This window comes from Uloborus diversus, unplaced genomic scaffold (assembly GCF_026930045.1).
Source record: "Uloborus diversus isolate 005 unplaced genomic scaffold, Udiv.v.3.1 scaffold_996, whole genome shotgun sequence".
Taxonomy (NCBI): domain Eukaryota; kingdom Metazoa; phylum Arthropoda; class Arachnida; order Araneae; family Uloboridae; genus Uloborus; species Uloborus diversus.
Window position 1 is genome coordinate 54,956 of NW_026559227.1, and position 15,611 is coordinate 70,566.

General features: G+C 33.0%; 1 protein-coding gene across 1 annotated transcript in view; it reads right to left on the bottom strand.

The window, feature by feature from the left end:
- Window positions 1-14,184, bottom strand: part of LOC129234093 (ATP-binding cassette sub-family C member 10-like) — a 51,750-nt gene extending 37,566 nt beyond the window's left edge. The window contains exons 1-5 of the mRNA XM_054867983.1: window positions 13,780-14,184; window positions 8,753-8,980; window positions 6,258-6,420; window positions 6,036-6,181; window positions 2,509-2,766 (exon numbers count right to left, since the gene is read on the bottom strand). Coding sequence (XP_054723958.1) covers window positions 2,509-2,766; window positions 6,036-6,181; window positions 6,258-6,420; window positions 8,753-8,980; window positions 13,780-14,184 — 1,200 coding nt within the window. The remainder of the gene's footprint in view (window positions 1-2,508; window positions 2,767-6,035; window positions 6,182-6,257; window positions 6,421-8,752; window positions 8,981-13,779) is intronic.
- Between the last annotated feature and the right edge of the window lie 1,427 nt (window positions 14,185-15,611).

Consider the following 15,611-nt stretch of genomic DNA (forward strand, 5'->3'; position numbering starts at 1 on the left):
TTCCTAATGAACAATTATATGATGGTTTAAAGGTAGAAATAAAATGAACTCAGACTAATTTCATTTCCATTTACTGATAATATATCTATATTATACTAGCCTACTGCAACGCCAGCTTCTGCACTACCGCTGACTGCCCCCCCCCTCCCTTCCTGTGGTGAGCTGGTGTGCATTTCTGTTCTCCTGAAGTACTAAAGTACACTGTCTTCAGCAGTGTACTTTGGGAGATCTCCCCCCCCCCCTTGTTGACTGAGGCAGAATGAGTTAGTGAAAGAATTTTAATTGATGCTTTTGGGACATAAATTATAATTTCAAAGGAAAGGATGAAAAAAACATTGCACCAAAAGACACCCTGCACTTAATACAATTTTGCTCAAACCAGGATTATTATTGGCAAAGCAACCAGCTTTATTTTATCCACTTTCACTCGAAACAGGCATTATTAGCAAGTTGTCAGCTTCTGCATTGATCCCAAATGGATGAAATGTTGTTGATGATTGATGTTTAAGTTTATTTCCCTGCTAGTTTGAATGGTACAAAAACTCAAGTTGGCCACTTGTAATCCTTGAAAAATTAAAAAATTTTTGATACCTGGTTTGACCGTCAATGATCAGGTTTTCTTGGGGATTTTGAATGATATAATAGATATGGTTGGATTTCAATATATAAGATGTATATACGCACACTTGAAGAAAACTTTAAAGTATAGGTTTTCTCAAGCTAAGCTGAATACCTATACAATATTATTACTAAACAATGCATGCAGGAGGCCAATTCAACATTGTACCCGAGTGTCGTAACCACAGTAAACTAGACAATTCTTGAGTTGACTACTGACTAAGCAGATGAGCTCTATTTGCATATGATTGTCACAGCAAGACATATTTAACTTCCAGTTTTACTGTGAAAACAAGAACTCTGACAAAGCAAATCTAAATTATTACTTTAAAATGTTTCAGAATTTGACTACTATTTGTCTTGAATTATTATAATTTTTGTTACTTACATGCACAGTCGGCATGATTTAAATCTAGATTTAAATCAGTTGCTTTTTTTTTTCTGAAATAATCATAGATTTAAATCATTTTTTAGTTTGCACTTAATTTTTAAAAAATAAAAAAGCGTTGGATAAGAATCAAATAGGTAGAACAAACAAGTAATTTATGCATTCCATTGTGCAGGAGTTTTATTAAGACCCTCAGTCTTCAATCAAAATGAAATTTCAATTATTGTGGATGAAAGTAATCGAGGATTGTTATTTATTAAAGGAATATGTCCAAGCCTTGTCAGCATTGTAGCCAATTTAAAAACAAGAAGTGGCCCAATTCAAAAATCAGCATTGATTGATAACAGATACAATGACCCATAATGACTGGTGGGGTTTATTTTATGCAATGGGAGGGAGGTAGAGAGAGCATCACAGAAACCAGAAATCCAGGTTATACACCAAATAACAACAGCCATAGTTTCATCTGCTGGAGTAGAAAGACAGCTTTCATCCTTTGGATTTGTTCATTTTAGCTTTTGTAGCGATTTTTGTAGGAGTGGACAAAGCATCAAAACTAACGTTTTTACACAAACAATTAAATCTTCAGAATTTATTTTCTTAAAAAATGTTGCATGAATTGTGATTTTTTTCCTTTTAATAAAAAGTTCACATTAAATATTTAATTTGTTCTTTAAAATTTCCTTTTATCTAGTTTGAATTATTGAATAACAAAAAAGAAAAAAAAATAGAATGCCTTTAAGTTAAAATATAGAAATAAATATTCAAATTTAAATAGAATATTTTGTGTAGATTGTATTTACTTGAGTAGAATAGTCCATATACAGTAAAACCCCTCCTAACGGACACCCCTCTTATGCGGTCAATTTTTGATTCCCCGATTCCAATGCAAATAACATTATTGACACTCCTCTATTGCGAACAAAAAAAATTTTCCCGTTAGTGTCCGCATTAGAGAAGGTTTACTGTATTAAAGTTTATTTCTTATAACACAAACTGTTCCACACATTTTCTAAATAATATATAAATATAATAGAAAAAAAATCAAATAAATCTCATTTAAATTTAAGAAAAAAAATCCAATTTTAATTATTTTTCAAAAACAAATCATGATTTTTTTCTAAGCCTGTTAACAGTACAACTCCGATTTAACGATTTTCAAGGAATTAGAAAAGTTATCGTTAAATCAAAGATATCGTTAAATCGAGAAGCATAGACATTTAATGCAGTCAAATTAAGACCAGTGAAATGTATCATTAAATCCTGGAAATCGTTAAATCAAAGTTATACTGTATATGTATGGTGAAATTTTAAAAATAAACACATTTCATAGCAAAATTATGACAAATTTTTGGTTAAAAAAAGTACAAGTAAAAATGGAAATGACACACTAAACAAGTAGTATTAATTGCTGCTGACACATTAGCAATCTTTACAAAGCATTTCAACACATTCAGTACTCATTCAATACAGTTATCAAATATTTCTGAAGAAGTATTTACCTCAAGATCACCCAATAACGCACAGACCTCCAATACTTTCCTATATCTCATAGTATTCATGTTCTTGCCAAATAGAATATTATCCTTCACGGACTTTTGTTGGATCCATGGCTCTTGCGACACATAACCGATTCCATTCATTCTTTCTGAATCATGAAAGGCAACTGATCCAGAAATGCAATTCATGTCCCCTAAAATACTAGACAGGAAGGAGGACTTGCCAGACCCAACTTTACCAATAATGCAAATATAAGAACCCTAATAAAAAGAGACATTTTTCATAAAAACACAACTAAAAATATCTTTTTTTAATAATGTTTCTAAAACATATGTATAAAATACAATTGACACAAACCACAGAGTGAGAGAATCTCTCCCTCTCTCCTCCCTTCTCTTCTCCCTCATTTTCACAAAGAATTATTGTTCCATTTTTGATTAAGAACTAGCTGCAAAACCCCGCGTTGCTCGGGTTAAAATACATTGCATGTTTAATGGTACATAAAATATTTAAGAATTCTGTTTTTAACGTAGATAATATAGATTTCTATTTTAAATATGGAGAGACTTGGTCGACCATTAAACATGTGATATATAGAGAGTATAACAAATTAATTAAATAATTAATTGAAATTGAATTAATTATAAGTTAAAATATGAAACATCTTAGTAAATTGAAAAATAATGCTTTATTTTCATAATTATTTACATACTATATTGAACATACAACATATGACAAATACATATATATATTACATACTATTATTATTACATACTATTATACATTCACACTTTTTAGTTTCTTTTTGCAATACTTGATTATAGACTACATTTATAGTTTTATTGTCCGGACTGTAATTGAACAAATTTCGAGGTGATCCTATTCGTAAGCACGCAACGTATAATTGGCCGTGTGCAAAGCATGGTTCCTTTAAGTCAACGCCACAGATTTGAAATGTTTGACCCTGTGCTTTGTTGATAGTAATGCTGTAAGCCAGCTTTGCCGGGAGTTGTAAGCGTTTAAAAGTAAAAGCAATCCATTTGATATTAAAGGTATCCATGGTATAAATACTATTTGTCCTTTGTCTTTACCAGTCATTATACTGGTTTCAATGATGTTATTTTGTAGCATGAAAAATCACCGATTTTTGGTTTATATACCATCGAATATTGAAATTTCTAGTACCAGAACAATCTGGAATAATCAAATAGTCTGTTCTTTCTCACTTGTCAAAATCACTTGAATTTATATGATCACTGTTCACTCGTGACTCAATTAATCTTTGCGCGACTGTAAGCACGATTCAACTGAGGAAAAGTTACTGACTTTCGGTTTATATACCATCGAATATCGAAATTTCTAGTACCAGAACAGTCTAGAAGATTATAAATAGATCTTAGCAGTTGTCCACGTTTTAGAACTATCTAGATCATTCTAAAAAATTTTAGAACGTTCTAGATCATTCTGGATATTTCTAGAACTTTCTAGAACATTCTAAGTCGATTATAACGTTCATAGACGTTTTGAAACTTTCTAGATCATTCTAGAACCTTTTAGGACTTTCTAGATTATTCTGGAAATTTCTAGAACCTTCTAGAATATTTTAAGTCGATTATAACGTTCACAGACGTTTTGGAACTTTCTAGATCATTCTAGAACATTTTAGAACTTTCTAGATCATTCTAGAACCTTTTAAAACTTTCTAGATCATTCTAGAACCTTTTAGAACCTTCTAGAACATTCTTAGTCAGTTGTAGCGTTTGTGCATGTTTTGGAACTTTCTAGATCATTCTAGAAATATTGAGAATCGTCTAGAACAATCTAGATCGATTGTAACAGTTGCACACATTCTAGAGTTTTCTAGACTATTCCTAAAATTTTATGAACTTTCCCGTAGTTCTCATAAGTTAGAAAAGGACTGATATACACTTTTTCACATTTTTGCCACCCACAACCACCCACTTCCACCCACCGCGACCAAACTCCCTTATTCCCACGAGGAGACCAAGGGGTGCTTACAACCCCAAGCAGAAGTTGATTGGAATTGGTGGTGATAGAGAAAACCCTGTCTTTACGTACGCACATTAGCATTTTATATATATATATTAAGATGTATGCAATTTTAACGCCACTGAGTGAGGGTATACTGCAGAGTGCGGCAATGAAATTTTTAGAGGGGGCAATAGTGGCAGAGTTTTGATCTCATTTTGGAGGCAGTTCTAATTCTTTGGGGGCACTCCACTCCATAGCATTTAAGGGGTGTGCACTGTTGCCTTTGAGGGGATGGGCACTCCCCTTTAATGTGTCTAATTTTTGAAAAAGAAAGCAATCCAGTTTTGGTTTCATAATCATGATATAACAAATGAATAAGAGCAGAAAACTTTAGAGGAAGATTCCACAGGCAATGCAAATAAATTTTACACATAAAAATAACTGCTTCAAGACTTCTAAAGAAAAAAGACATAAGTCTTTTCTTCAGAGCTTGACTCAAATAACAAGAAAGTTCAAAGAGCTCTTTTAACTTTTTAGTTATTAGGGTAGAATTTAAGAAAGAATTTCTGAAGCTTTGAAGCAACTGCTTGCTTTCACAATAAATAAATAAATAAATTTTGTAGTTCCATGTTAGTTTTGCTCTGCTCAAAATATGACAGGTTTTTAACTTTAAATTAATTTTATTTGTGTATTTACTAGCAGAACTAACTAATTAGACAACTTTGAAATATAAATTATTAATAAATTCACTTCATCCTATCCCGATTACTGCAGTGTGACAAAACCATGATATGAACTGATGGGGTTTAAAGGGCTACCTCCTTTACAAAAGGTAATAGCGCTATTCAGTGTTTTTAGCAGTTATAAATGTATTAAGAAGTAAAAAAAATAGTTGGTGACTCATTCATTTCACAAGACAAAGAAGAGAAATGAGAAAAAAACGCAAAATGTAAATATCACGTGCTTTATATGAAAAAAAAAAAACAATTAAAGAAACAACTGAGCCTTCAAATAACATTTTAACGCTGAAATGCCAAATAAACATTAAAAGATTTTAAAGAATTTAAAATCTACTTCCCGTAATAAATAAGGACAGTTAAAGACGATGGTAATTTCGAATTAAGCAGCACAATGCTCATCCACAACAAAACAAAAATCACATATATTTTTCTCATAACTCAAAAGTATTTTTAAATGCAATATTCAACAGTTACATCACACACTTCAATTCTAGAGCTTTAATAAAATTGACAAATTTAATTTAATTTTATTCAATACTTAGTTTTAAGTCTATATATGTTAGTATCACTCATAGAAGTAATTTTAATTAAGCAACTTGGGTGGCATCATTTTCATGCTTTTTTATTTTAAAAGGATGCTTTCTGAGTTGGTGAAAAATCTCAAATTTAACTGAACTTTTTTCTTTGTAATAATTTTTTTAAGCATTTAAAATTGCATGTGTGAATCAAAACAAAAAACTTCACAGTTAAATTAATGCAAAGGTCAAAGTATTATTATAACGACATTTTCAGCTTACTTGCATTAACCTCAAATTAATAGGGCCGCAATAAAAAGGTTGCTTAGATAATTCTTCTCCCGCATCATCTAGAGATTGGATTGAAGAATTGTTTATATTTGAATGCACAAACTTAGCATCAGAAACTTCTAGTTTTATATCTTCACCTGGAAAAAATTAATAAACAAATAAATACATTTAATATCTTCAAGTAATTTGTAATAAATAAACAAAAGTACCTACTGATTGGCATGGAATAATAGCAGTGGTAATCAAAATTTGGTAATTGTAGGAATGAATTCACTCGTTTAAGAGAAATCCAAGCCTCCATCAGCCCATTTAAGACCCACGGGAAAGCATTTAAAGGCATGATCAACATATGAAAAAGTGCTATGCTAGTAAAAACCTAAAAATTAAGGAACAAAATCATGGAACATACAATAATTGTTTTAAAAAATCCAAAACACCACACAAGTCATCAAAAATCAGAGAAATCTCATAAATGGTAAATGAGTTAGTATTTTTTATGTGGGGTACATTTTATGATGGACACATACCCTGCAGCTTATGAGCATGGCTTTATGTATAAGAATATTGTGCTACTAGGGTTTCCAAAACCAAATTCCTGATCCCGAATCTCGCATGATATTTAGCAGGATTAATCCGGCGGGATTGAGAGCATAATCCTGCGGAATTTCCAGTCCTACAAATTTTTTCCACTCGAATGTTTATCAACTTTTGCCGCTCCATAAAATGACTATTTTCACAAGCATCATCTGTAGTTTGAATCACTTTCTTTGTACATCTGCAAGAAGAGCGAGAAAAACTGTCTCATATGATGAAATATGATTTACAATTTAAGAACACAATAAAAATAGAGCATATTTTGATGACTGATTGGGATCTGACTTTGTAGCGCTCTATAATTGATGTTGCAGAATTCGGTAAGACTACTTATCCATAATAAGTCATTCATAAGAAGCGCAACTTTTTCTATTTGACATTCGGTGCGGGATTGGAAACCCTATGTGCTACAGACATTAATAATATAAAGACCAACATGCCAATTCCTCCAATTTGTCATACTTTACATTCTTATTGACTACCTAATACAATCATTATAACTAGAATAGTTTAAAAAATTAAGTAAACAAATAAGAAAATAAATGCGTTACATTTGACACAGCAAAAATTTGCCGGCACTGAGAAAACTAAACTACTTTACAAAATTCTATTTAGTAGTCAATGATCAGTAGACACTTTTAAATTTATTAATGACTTTTCATTCTTCATTTATTTTTAACTAAATAGTAAATTAGAAATGTATCGCAGTTTTGTTTTAATCAGCACATGAAATGCAAAACATCATGCATGAACTTTGGACTGTTTTCATAATGAAAACAGGATGTAAAAATAAAGATGAATTGACTAAAAGAACTTTATAAATCGAAAACAATACATGTCTGGTTAAACATTAAATTATATCGCCAAATTAAAGCATATAGTGAACTCCAATCATCAGGTGGACAGTGGCAAATGATTATTTTCAAATCTGACCTTAAACCTAAAGTAAAATTCCATTGCCTTACTGCATCTTTTTTGTTCTCTCCTTTTGCTTCCCCCCCCCCCCAAAAAAAGGCTGCAGTAAAAACTTTCAATGTAGTTCTTCTTAAAAGGTGACAACACATCACTTTCTTTCTTAGTTTACCATGCTAATTGTTTCGATTCTATAAAAGGTTTATGCTATTCAAAATTAGATCCCCTTCTGCAGGGTTCATTATAAGCAAGATAAGGAAGATAGTTCTTCTTTCTTTCCAAAATCTTCCACAGGTCTTTCATTCCCCATCGTCAGAGGCGTCAAGTTAAAATAGGACTTTTACAAGGCGTTTTAGAGAGGGACTTTTGTACAAGAGGATTTCAATTTTTCTTTTGATCAGATGTTAGTTCAATCTGTCCTTCAGATCAGATATTAGTTCAATCTGTTTTTCAATCTATAAACATAGGGTATATGTTCGCATAGAGTAACCGGTTGCACTGGTTGGTTGGTATGATAATGTCATGGTAAAAGTCCCTCCATAGGATGTTTTCATTAATCGATATCTCTTTTAGAAGGCACCAGGTTAGTCACTGGTTAACTGCGGTTAATCAGTTACGCTATGCAAACAAACCCATAGTGACTACAGTTGGGGCAAACCTAACCTGGCAGCATATGCAATGGTGTAATTAGGATCTGCATAGTCTTCCCAATGCTGCCCAGTTAGCCTCGTCTGAACTACAGTCGAGGTCTGATTAACTCACGGTACCGGGAGTCTGTGGATCTTGGGATCATAATTTTAGGGGCACCAAAATAAGAAAAATTTTATTCTTACATTCCCCTTTTTAGAGTACTTTGAAAGTGCAGATTTTTTTTTTTTTTTTTGTGACAGGGTCACTAAGGTTTACCAGCATCTGGGCAACACTTTAGCTTGATCAGGCCCTGACTATATTTCTTTCATAGATTGAGCAATCAGTTGAAGAATTAGCTTCTTTAGATACAGAACTCTTTTTCAAAGAATAATCAAAGTCATTGAATGAACGCACCTAAATCTGAACTCTAACCGGGAAGTTTAAAATAAAATAAATATTTTAAAAACTATATAACAAATTCATTTCTCAAGTCTTTCAGATGTAGAACTACTCAGTAATACTAAGTAGCAGATAATTTGATCAAAATTAAGAATTTAAAATGAATAGCTTACCCTGGCAGCAGTTAACTCATAGCCCAGAGCAGAAAACAATGTGAATGTCAAATACGACATAATAACAGGAGTTGTAGCCCAGAAGTACACACACAAAGCATCTAAATACTTCCTCTTCTTTAAGTACTTCATTTCCTCATGTCTTGTAGCATTTACTTTGTTGTAAAACAAAGCTTCCCAAGTATTCACTTTTATAATTCTTATTCCACTTAGAATTTCATTCATGATCTAAAATTTAAAAAAAAATCAATAAATAAGATGAAATAACAAACAGCAGGAATAAAATGTTGGATTTTTTAAAAATATCTACTTTTTGAACAGAAGATTTCTATTTATAAACGACATAAACGAGCTGATGTGGGCCTCACATGACTTCCTTTTACTCCAATTTAATGTCATTTTCCCATTATTGGTAATTTTAATGTGATTCAATAGTTTACTTTCTAAATATCACCAACAGTGGCTAAATTAAAACCAGATTTTTAAAAAAAAGCCAAATTTGTCGCCAAGTTGGCGACTAAAAGACTGGCGATATATCGCCAAGTGGCCGCTAAATTGTAACACCACTTGAGTTTACATCGAAATTAACAATGATTTCCCCCAAAAAAGGAGCAAAAGACCTTCTTAGAAACACTCGAATGCAACCAAAAGGGGAGGTGCACAACTAGAACCCACTAGGAGTGTAAGTACCAAATTTCAACTTTCTAGGACATACCGTTCTTGAGTTATGCGACATACATACGCACATACGTGCATGTGTACATACAGACGTCACGAGAAAGCTCGTTGTAACTAACTCGGGAATCGTCAAAATGGGTATTTCGTGTGTCTATACGTTCTTAGACACTTATCCACGAGTAATCGAGTCGAAAAAAAAAAAACTCAACATTAATTCGAGGGTGAGCAAAACGGAAATTAAGGTCGATTTTTGAGCGAAATTTTTTTTGCGAATACAATGCTTCCTTTTTTGTAAAAGGAAGTAAAAATAATTATCATAAAATACTCCTGCAAAATTATATAAATAAACCCCCAAACATTATTTTGGAACTGTAGATTCATTAAAAGAGTTCAACTTGTGAAAACTTGTGAGATTGCATCAAGATTCACTATAAAACAAGGTGCCCAAATGGTGTTCAGATACTGTAGTAACTTCAATATTTCATAGGCTTGCCACCTTGGGAGGGGGGTCATGGCGCAGACTGTGCTTTTAAAATTTTTAGGGAGGGTAGTTTTACAGGGTATTTTCTTCTTTGGGGGGCAGGCTCCCAATTTGGGGAGGAGTCTTTGTGATGTTTGGGAGGTGGGGCTGTACCCATGGTCTTGGGGGGATGGACACCTCTAAATACTTCTATAACAGCATTGTTTCAACATAACTCTTGCAAACTGTTTCGAAAATTTAACTTTGCATGTATGAATGAAATCGTAACCATGAATAATTAAATTACTATTTAAATCAAGTGATAAAAAATATCATTGATTGAAATCACTTCAAAAGTTTTTCTTGAATATTTTTTTTAGTTTTAGAAAATGTTGTTCTGAACATAAAATATGTTGTATCCATCCAGTGGCATAGCTAGGGTGGGGAGGTCCGCCCTGGGCGGTATACTTTTGGGGGCGGCGATTCAGCGCCTTTGATGTGTAAAAAAAATAAGGGAATCATACTTATAATCTATTACTGAAGACAAAGAAAAAAAATCCTTCGAAATGTAAGGTTTTGGTATGACTACTAACACCAATTGAGTTTACATCGAAATTAACAATGATTCCCCCCCCCCCAAAAGGGGCGAAAGACCTCTTTAGAAAATTACGAATGCAACCAAAAGGGGAGGTGCATAATATGCGACTTTCATAAGCACATCCGCACATACGGACGTCACGAGAAAATTCGTTGTGATTAACTCGGGAATCGTCATTATGGATACTTCGCGTGTTTATACGTTCTTAGGCACCACGTGCTATCGAGTCGAAAAAAAACTCAATATTCATTCGGGGGTGAGTAAAATGGAAATTAAGGTTGATTTTTAGTGAAATTTTTTTTGCGAATACAATATTTCCTTTTTTGTAAAAGGAAGTAAAAAGGGGATGGGCAGTTTTCACTACTTTCATAAAAATAAATAGATCTCTGCACACTATGAAAAACAATTATTCAATACATATTTATTTAAGTATGTATTGAATGCTTTTGGAAAATTTAAGTTAAAATAAGTTTTCGAAATTTTTTTCAAAAAATGAATAAATAAATAAGTAAAAGCAAATACAATTGCGCAGGTAATAATGAAAACCATTTAAAAAGAAACATGATTTATTTTACATTTTATGTAATCTTCAATAGTTTGTATTGAGGTAAACGTAAAATTCCGTTTTTGGAAACTTAGGCTCGTCTGTTTCCATCTTGCGAATGACCAAACATGGCGTCTACGCGAAAAATGCATGATTCTAAAGAGATTTTTGAATTTGTTACATAAAAGTAGAAAAAAATTCAAAATCCTTAAAAACTACAATTCAGATTAAATCGTCAGGTTAGCATATCAGTCTCTAAAGCAATGAAGATAAGATATCATTCTAAGATAAAATTTTGCATTTTTCAAGACAATAATTAAGAATTATCCGAAAAAAATGGCACATTTTGCATAATATTCAACAGCTTTCATTGCAATAAACATCCAATTCCGTTTATGAAAACGTAGGCACTTAAAGAGTCTTGCGAACCAATATAACGGGAATGACCAAACACGGCGACTACGCTGAAAATTAAGATATAAATTTTTGAATTTGTTGCAAAAAAACGAGTGATGTGTGCATCACATGATTTCCTTTTACACCAATTTAATGTTATTTCTCCATTATTGGAAAATTTAATGCGGTTCAATAGTTAGCTCTCTAAATATCACCAAAAGTGGCCAATTTGAAATCGGATTTTAAAAAAAATGAAAATAAATAAAAAAAAAAATCGTCAAATTTGTCGCCATGTTGGCGGCAAAACTTGGAGACCAAAAGACTGGCGATATATCGTCAAGTGTCTGCCAAATTATAACACCACTTGAGTTTGCATCGAAATTAACAATGATTCCCCCCTCCCCAAAAGGGGCAAAAGACCCCCTTAGAAACACACGAATGCAACCAAAAATGGAGGTGCACAACTAGACCTCACTAGGTACGTACCAAATTTCCACTTTCTAGGACATACCGTTCTTGAGTTTTGCGACATACATCCGCACATACATACGTCCATACAGACGTCACGAGAAAATTCGTTGTAACTAACTCGTTAATCGTCAAAATGGATATTTCGCGTGTCTGTACGTTCTTAGGCACTTATCCACGTGTGGTCGAGTCGAAAAAAAAAAAACATTCATTCGGGGGTGAGCAAAATGGAAATTAAGGTCCATTTTTGAGTGAAATTTTTTTCGCGAATGCAATACTTCCTTTTTCGTAAAAGGAAGTAATAATTTAAAATTAAAAATCCTCATGAGATTACACTTTAGTGGAAAAGTTTTTAGCGCTTCTACGTCCAAAGCAACGAGAATAAGGTGAAATTTTAAATATAAAACTTTTCATTTCTCAAGAAAATTACTCTAAAAAATGAAAAATAAACGATTTGCTGCACATTTTAAGTTATTTTCATTTGTTTGCAATACAATAAAACATTCAATTCTGCTTTGTTTTTGAAAACTTAGGCACTTAAGCATCTTATCTAATTCCATCTTGTGAATGACCAAATATGGCGACTATGTTTCTTGCTGAAACCACCCATCGCTTTTCCGGTCCAAAAACGATCTCTAAACGATCTTGGCCAAGTTGTATTTCTTTTCTTTTTTTTTTTTCCTTAATTTATCTTTCTTTTTGTTCTTTTGTAAAATTATTTGCAGGCCGCTGAAAAATCTGCAACGCTCGTCTTGCGTCTAGCAGTTTCTGCTACCGGGTGGTAGGTGAAACTCTCCCCTGTCTTTGGCTTGTAGTCCTGGTAGGTGCTGCTGTACAGCATGATTTAGAAAAAAAATGTCAATGAAATCCTACCTAGGGTCTAAATTCTAAACGCATTCTTCTTGAAAAAGTCCATTTACGCTCCTTTGCTTCTCACTGCCTGAGCTGTGCTCATCAGAGTTCAAAATTAAAGTATTTTCATAGTGAGCTCTTGAGCCTTCTTCATTCCCTTATCGTCTTCTAAGAGATAGACTAAAATGGAATTTTCAAAACTTGAATTTCAGAAAATATTCTAGAAAAGCCTCCCAACCTCCTAACATCACCAGACAAGGCTAAAACTGACAAATGTTGCTAGTAATTTTTGACGTAAATTTAGGCGATTTCTGAAGCAAATTCTGAGCATTCTTCGAGAGAGGCCCCCCCCCCTCTTTTTGTAGGAAGAATACGAATTAAATTAGTTTGTCTTTTTCCTTAAATAAAATTTTTAATTTTAAGTTCAATAAATTTCGATAATTTTAATGTGTATTAGTAATTTCTTAATGAAAGGCAGCAAATAGAGGAGCCGCTCCGGGCGGCAGAAACAGTAGCTAAGCCATTGCAACCACCTAAGTCTCTCTATGCCTGTCCGAGTGAGTTCATACTGTGTGTTTGATTCCAATAACTTAGAACTGAACCTTTGCAATATTCCTGTTACTGTAATGATGTTATTCTTAAATGAGAGAAAGAACAAAGAAAAAACTATATAGTTCTTTATGAGGCTGGGATGTACAAATTTTGGGTAGGGACCCTCCCCAGAGGCCAGCTGTGCATATTTGTAATGTTATGCAAATTATTATTATTTTTTTTTTTTTCAATTTCTTGGGCCGTTGGGCTCCTCAAAGACGTGCTCCCCCCCCCCCCCCCACACTGCGGCTACACAGATCAGAGCTTGTTTTTTTATACACTAAAACGGCTAAAAATATATATAATACAGTCGAGACCCGACTAACGCGAGGGATGCGTTCCAAGACCCCTCGCGTAAGTCAATAATGAGAAGTAGTCAAAGCAGAAAAAGAGACTGCAAAAAGCAGCACTAAAACATAATGAAAAATGCTACTATTTGCCCCAGCATTTTCGATCAATGACACAATGGCATTTAATAAAATTGGTCCACAAAAAGATGAAAAGTCTGACATAAATTTCAAGATTCCTATCAAATAAAACTCGCATGCAAAATGTTTATGCAATTCTCCAAATAAATGAAATGCTTTTCTCACTCCCACAACAATTTGGGGCTCCGTTATTTGACTTCCCAGTGAAACGTTTGTGCAAATTTTTGAAGAAGCTTCAAAGATACACAAGGTTTGCAACTTAATTGGCAAATCGAATAAGTCATTTAACTTCCTCAGACGATTTTTGAAACCATTTGACATCAATGGATAAACCCAAGAAAAGAACATTCTGGATAAAATATGGCATTCTTCAGCAGAACCCAAGAGTTCCGTGTTCTTCCACGTCGTGGCATGCATTATCGCGCCATGTTGGATTCAATAAAGGTTGTTGTTCATCCATCCACAATAGAACTATGAATGACCTGATTATGTTTTGACGAGGCAGATAGAACAAGAAAACAGAATATTGATGGATTGAAAGATTACACACAAAATGTCGTCTTTCACGCAGTTTTGACTGATCTTTAATTCACATCTGAAGTATAAATTTCAAATGGACACGGTGAAAACGATAAATAAACTAACATTGACATAAAATGGGCCTTTGTTTTTATGCATAACACCATAAAGTAGTGCATTCAAAAAATTACATATTTAAGCCAATCAGAGGAAACTATTATTGATTCAACAATTTCCAATATTGGAACTTGATTTTTATAAAAATTAAAATCAAGTTCCATATAGTTGATACAAAGATGTAGAAACTAATAATATGCTCAAAATAATTCGAGCGCAAATAAGGAGTTTTTCATGCTTTGTACGAGTTACACATCTTGCACTCGATTACTATATAATAAGAGCTTGTAACCAACAAACAAAGGAATACTGGATAAATTATGCAGAATTCTTTCACACACGTACTAAGACAAAAATAAAACAGAAAATGTGGTTCTCCACAGACTTGGTCTAATTTTGACAAATTTCGACAAAAAATCAAAATCTGTAATTTTTTTAAAATTTGAATGCGGATGGAACAGCCCTTTTGCATACAAAAGCAACGCATACAAAACATAAAGAATATTTAACTTTTAGCAGCGAATTATGACTTCAGAGAAGAAAAAAAATTAAAAATCATTCAAGCATGCCATAAAAAAGAAAGAAAAAATCACTCGGAAAGATTCGCAAAAACACTAAGAAAATGTTCTTTGAATTTCTAATGACGAAACAACTTCTTATTGATTCCTCCTAAGCATCTGCAATAAACAGTGTAATGATTTATTAACATCTAGAGAAAAATCTCCCCCCCCCCCCCCAATTAACGCCTTCTTCCGATATACGGGCCGGTAAGATAAGATAGAATCGAGCAAACTGTAGAAACAGGAAACATCATAAAGAGAAAATTTAAAAATGCTGATCCACATGAAAGGGTTTCTTATTGAGAAAAATCCAACACTAAATGATTAAAGATTATATGATTCTGTAACTTCAATATCATGCAATTCGGTGTTCATTCATGGGTCATTCCATGTCAAATCACACACCTAAAAAGTGAGTGCTCACAGATTATAACAATATTTTGCAGGTTCATACCCATTTAATAAGTGGTTAAAAAAAATAAAAATAAAAATAAAAAAAAAATTAATTTGAATTTTGACATCTTGAATTCAAATTATGTTTTTCGCAATCACGAGTGTGTGTATGTAGGCGTGTGTGTTTGTGTGTGGGGGTACGTGTTTGTGTGTACGGGTTATGTGTATGTGTGTGTAGGCATATGTTTGTGTCTG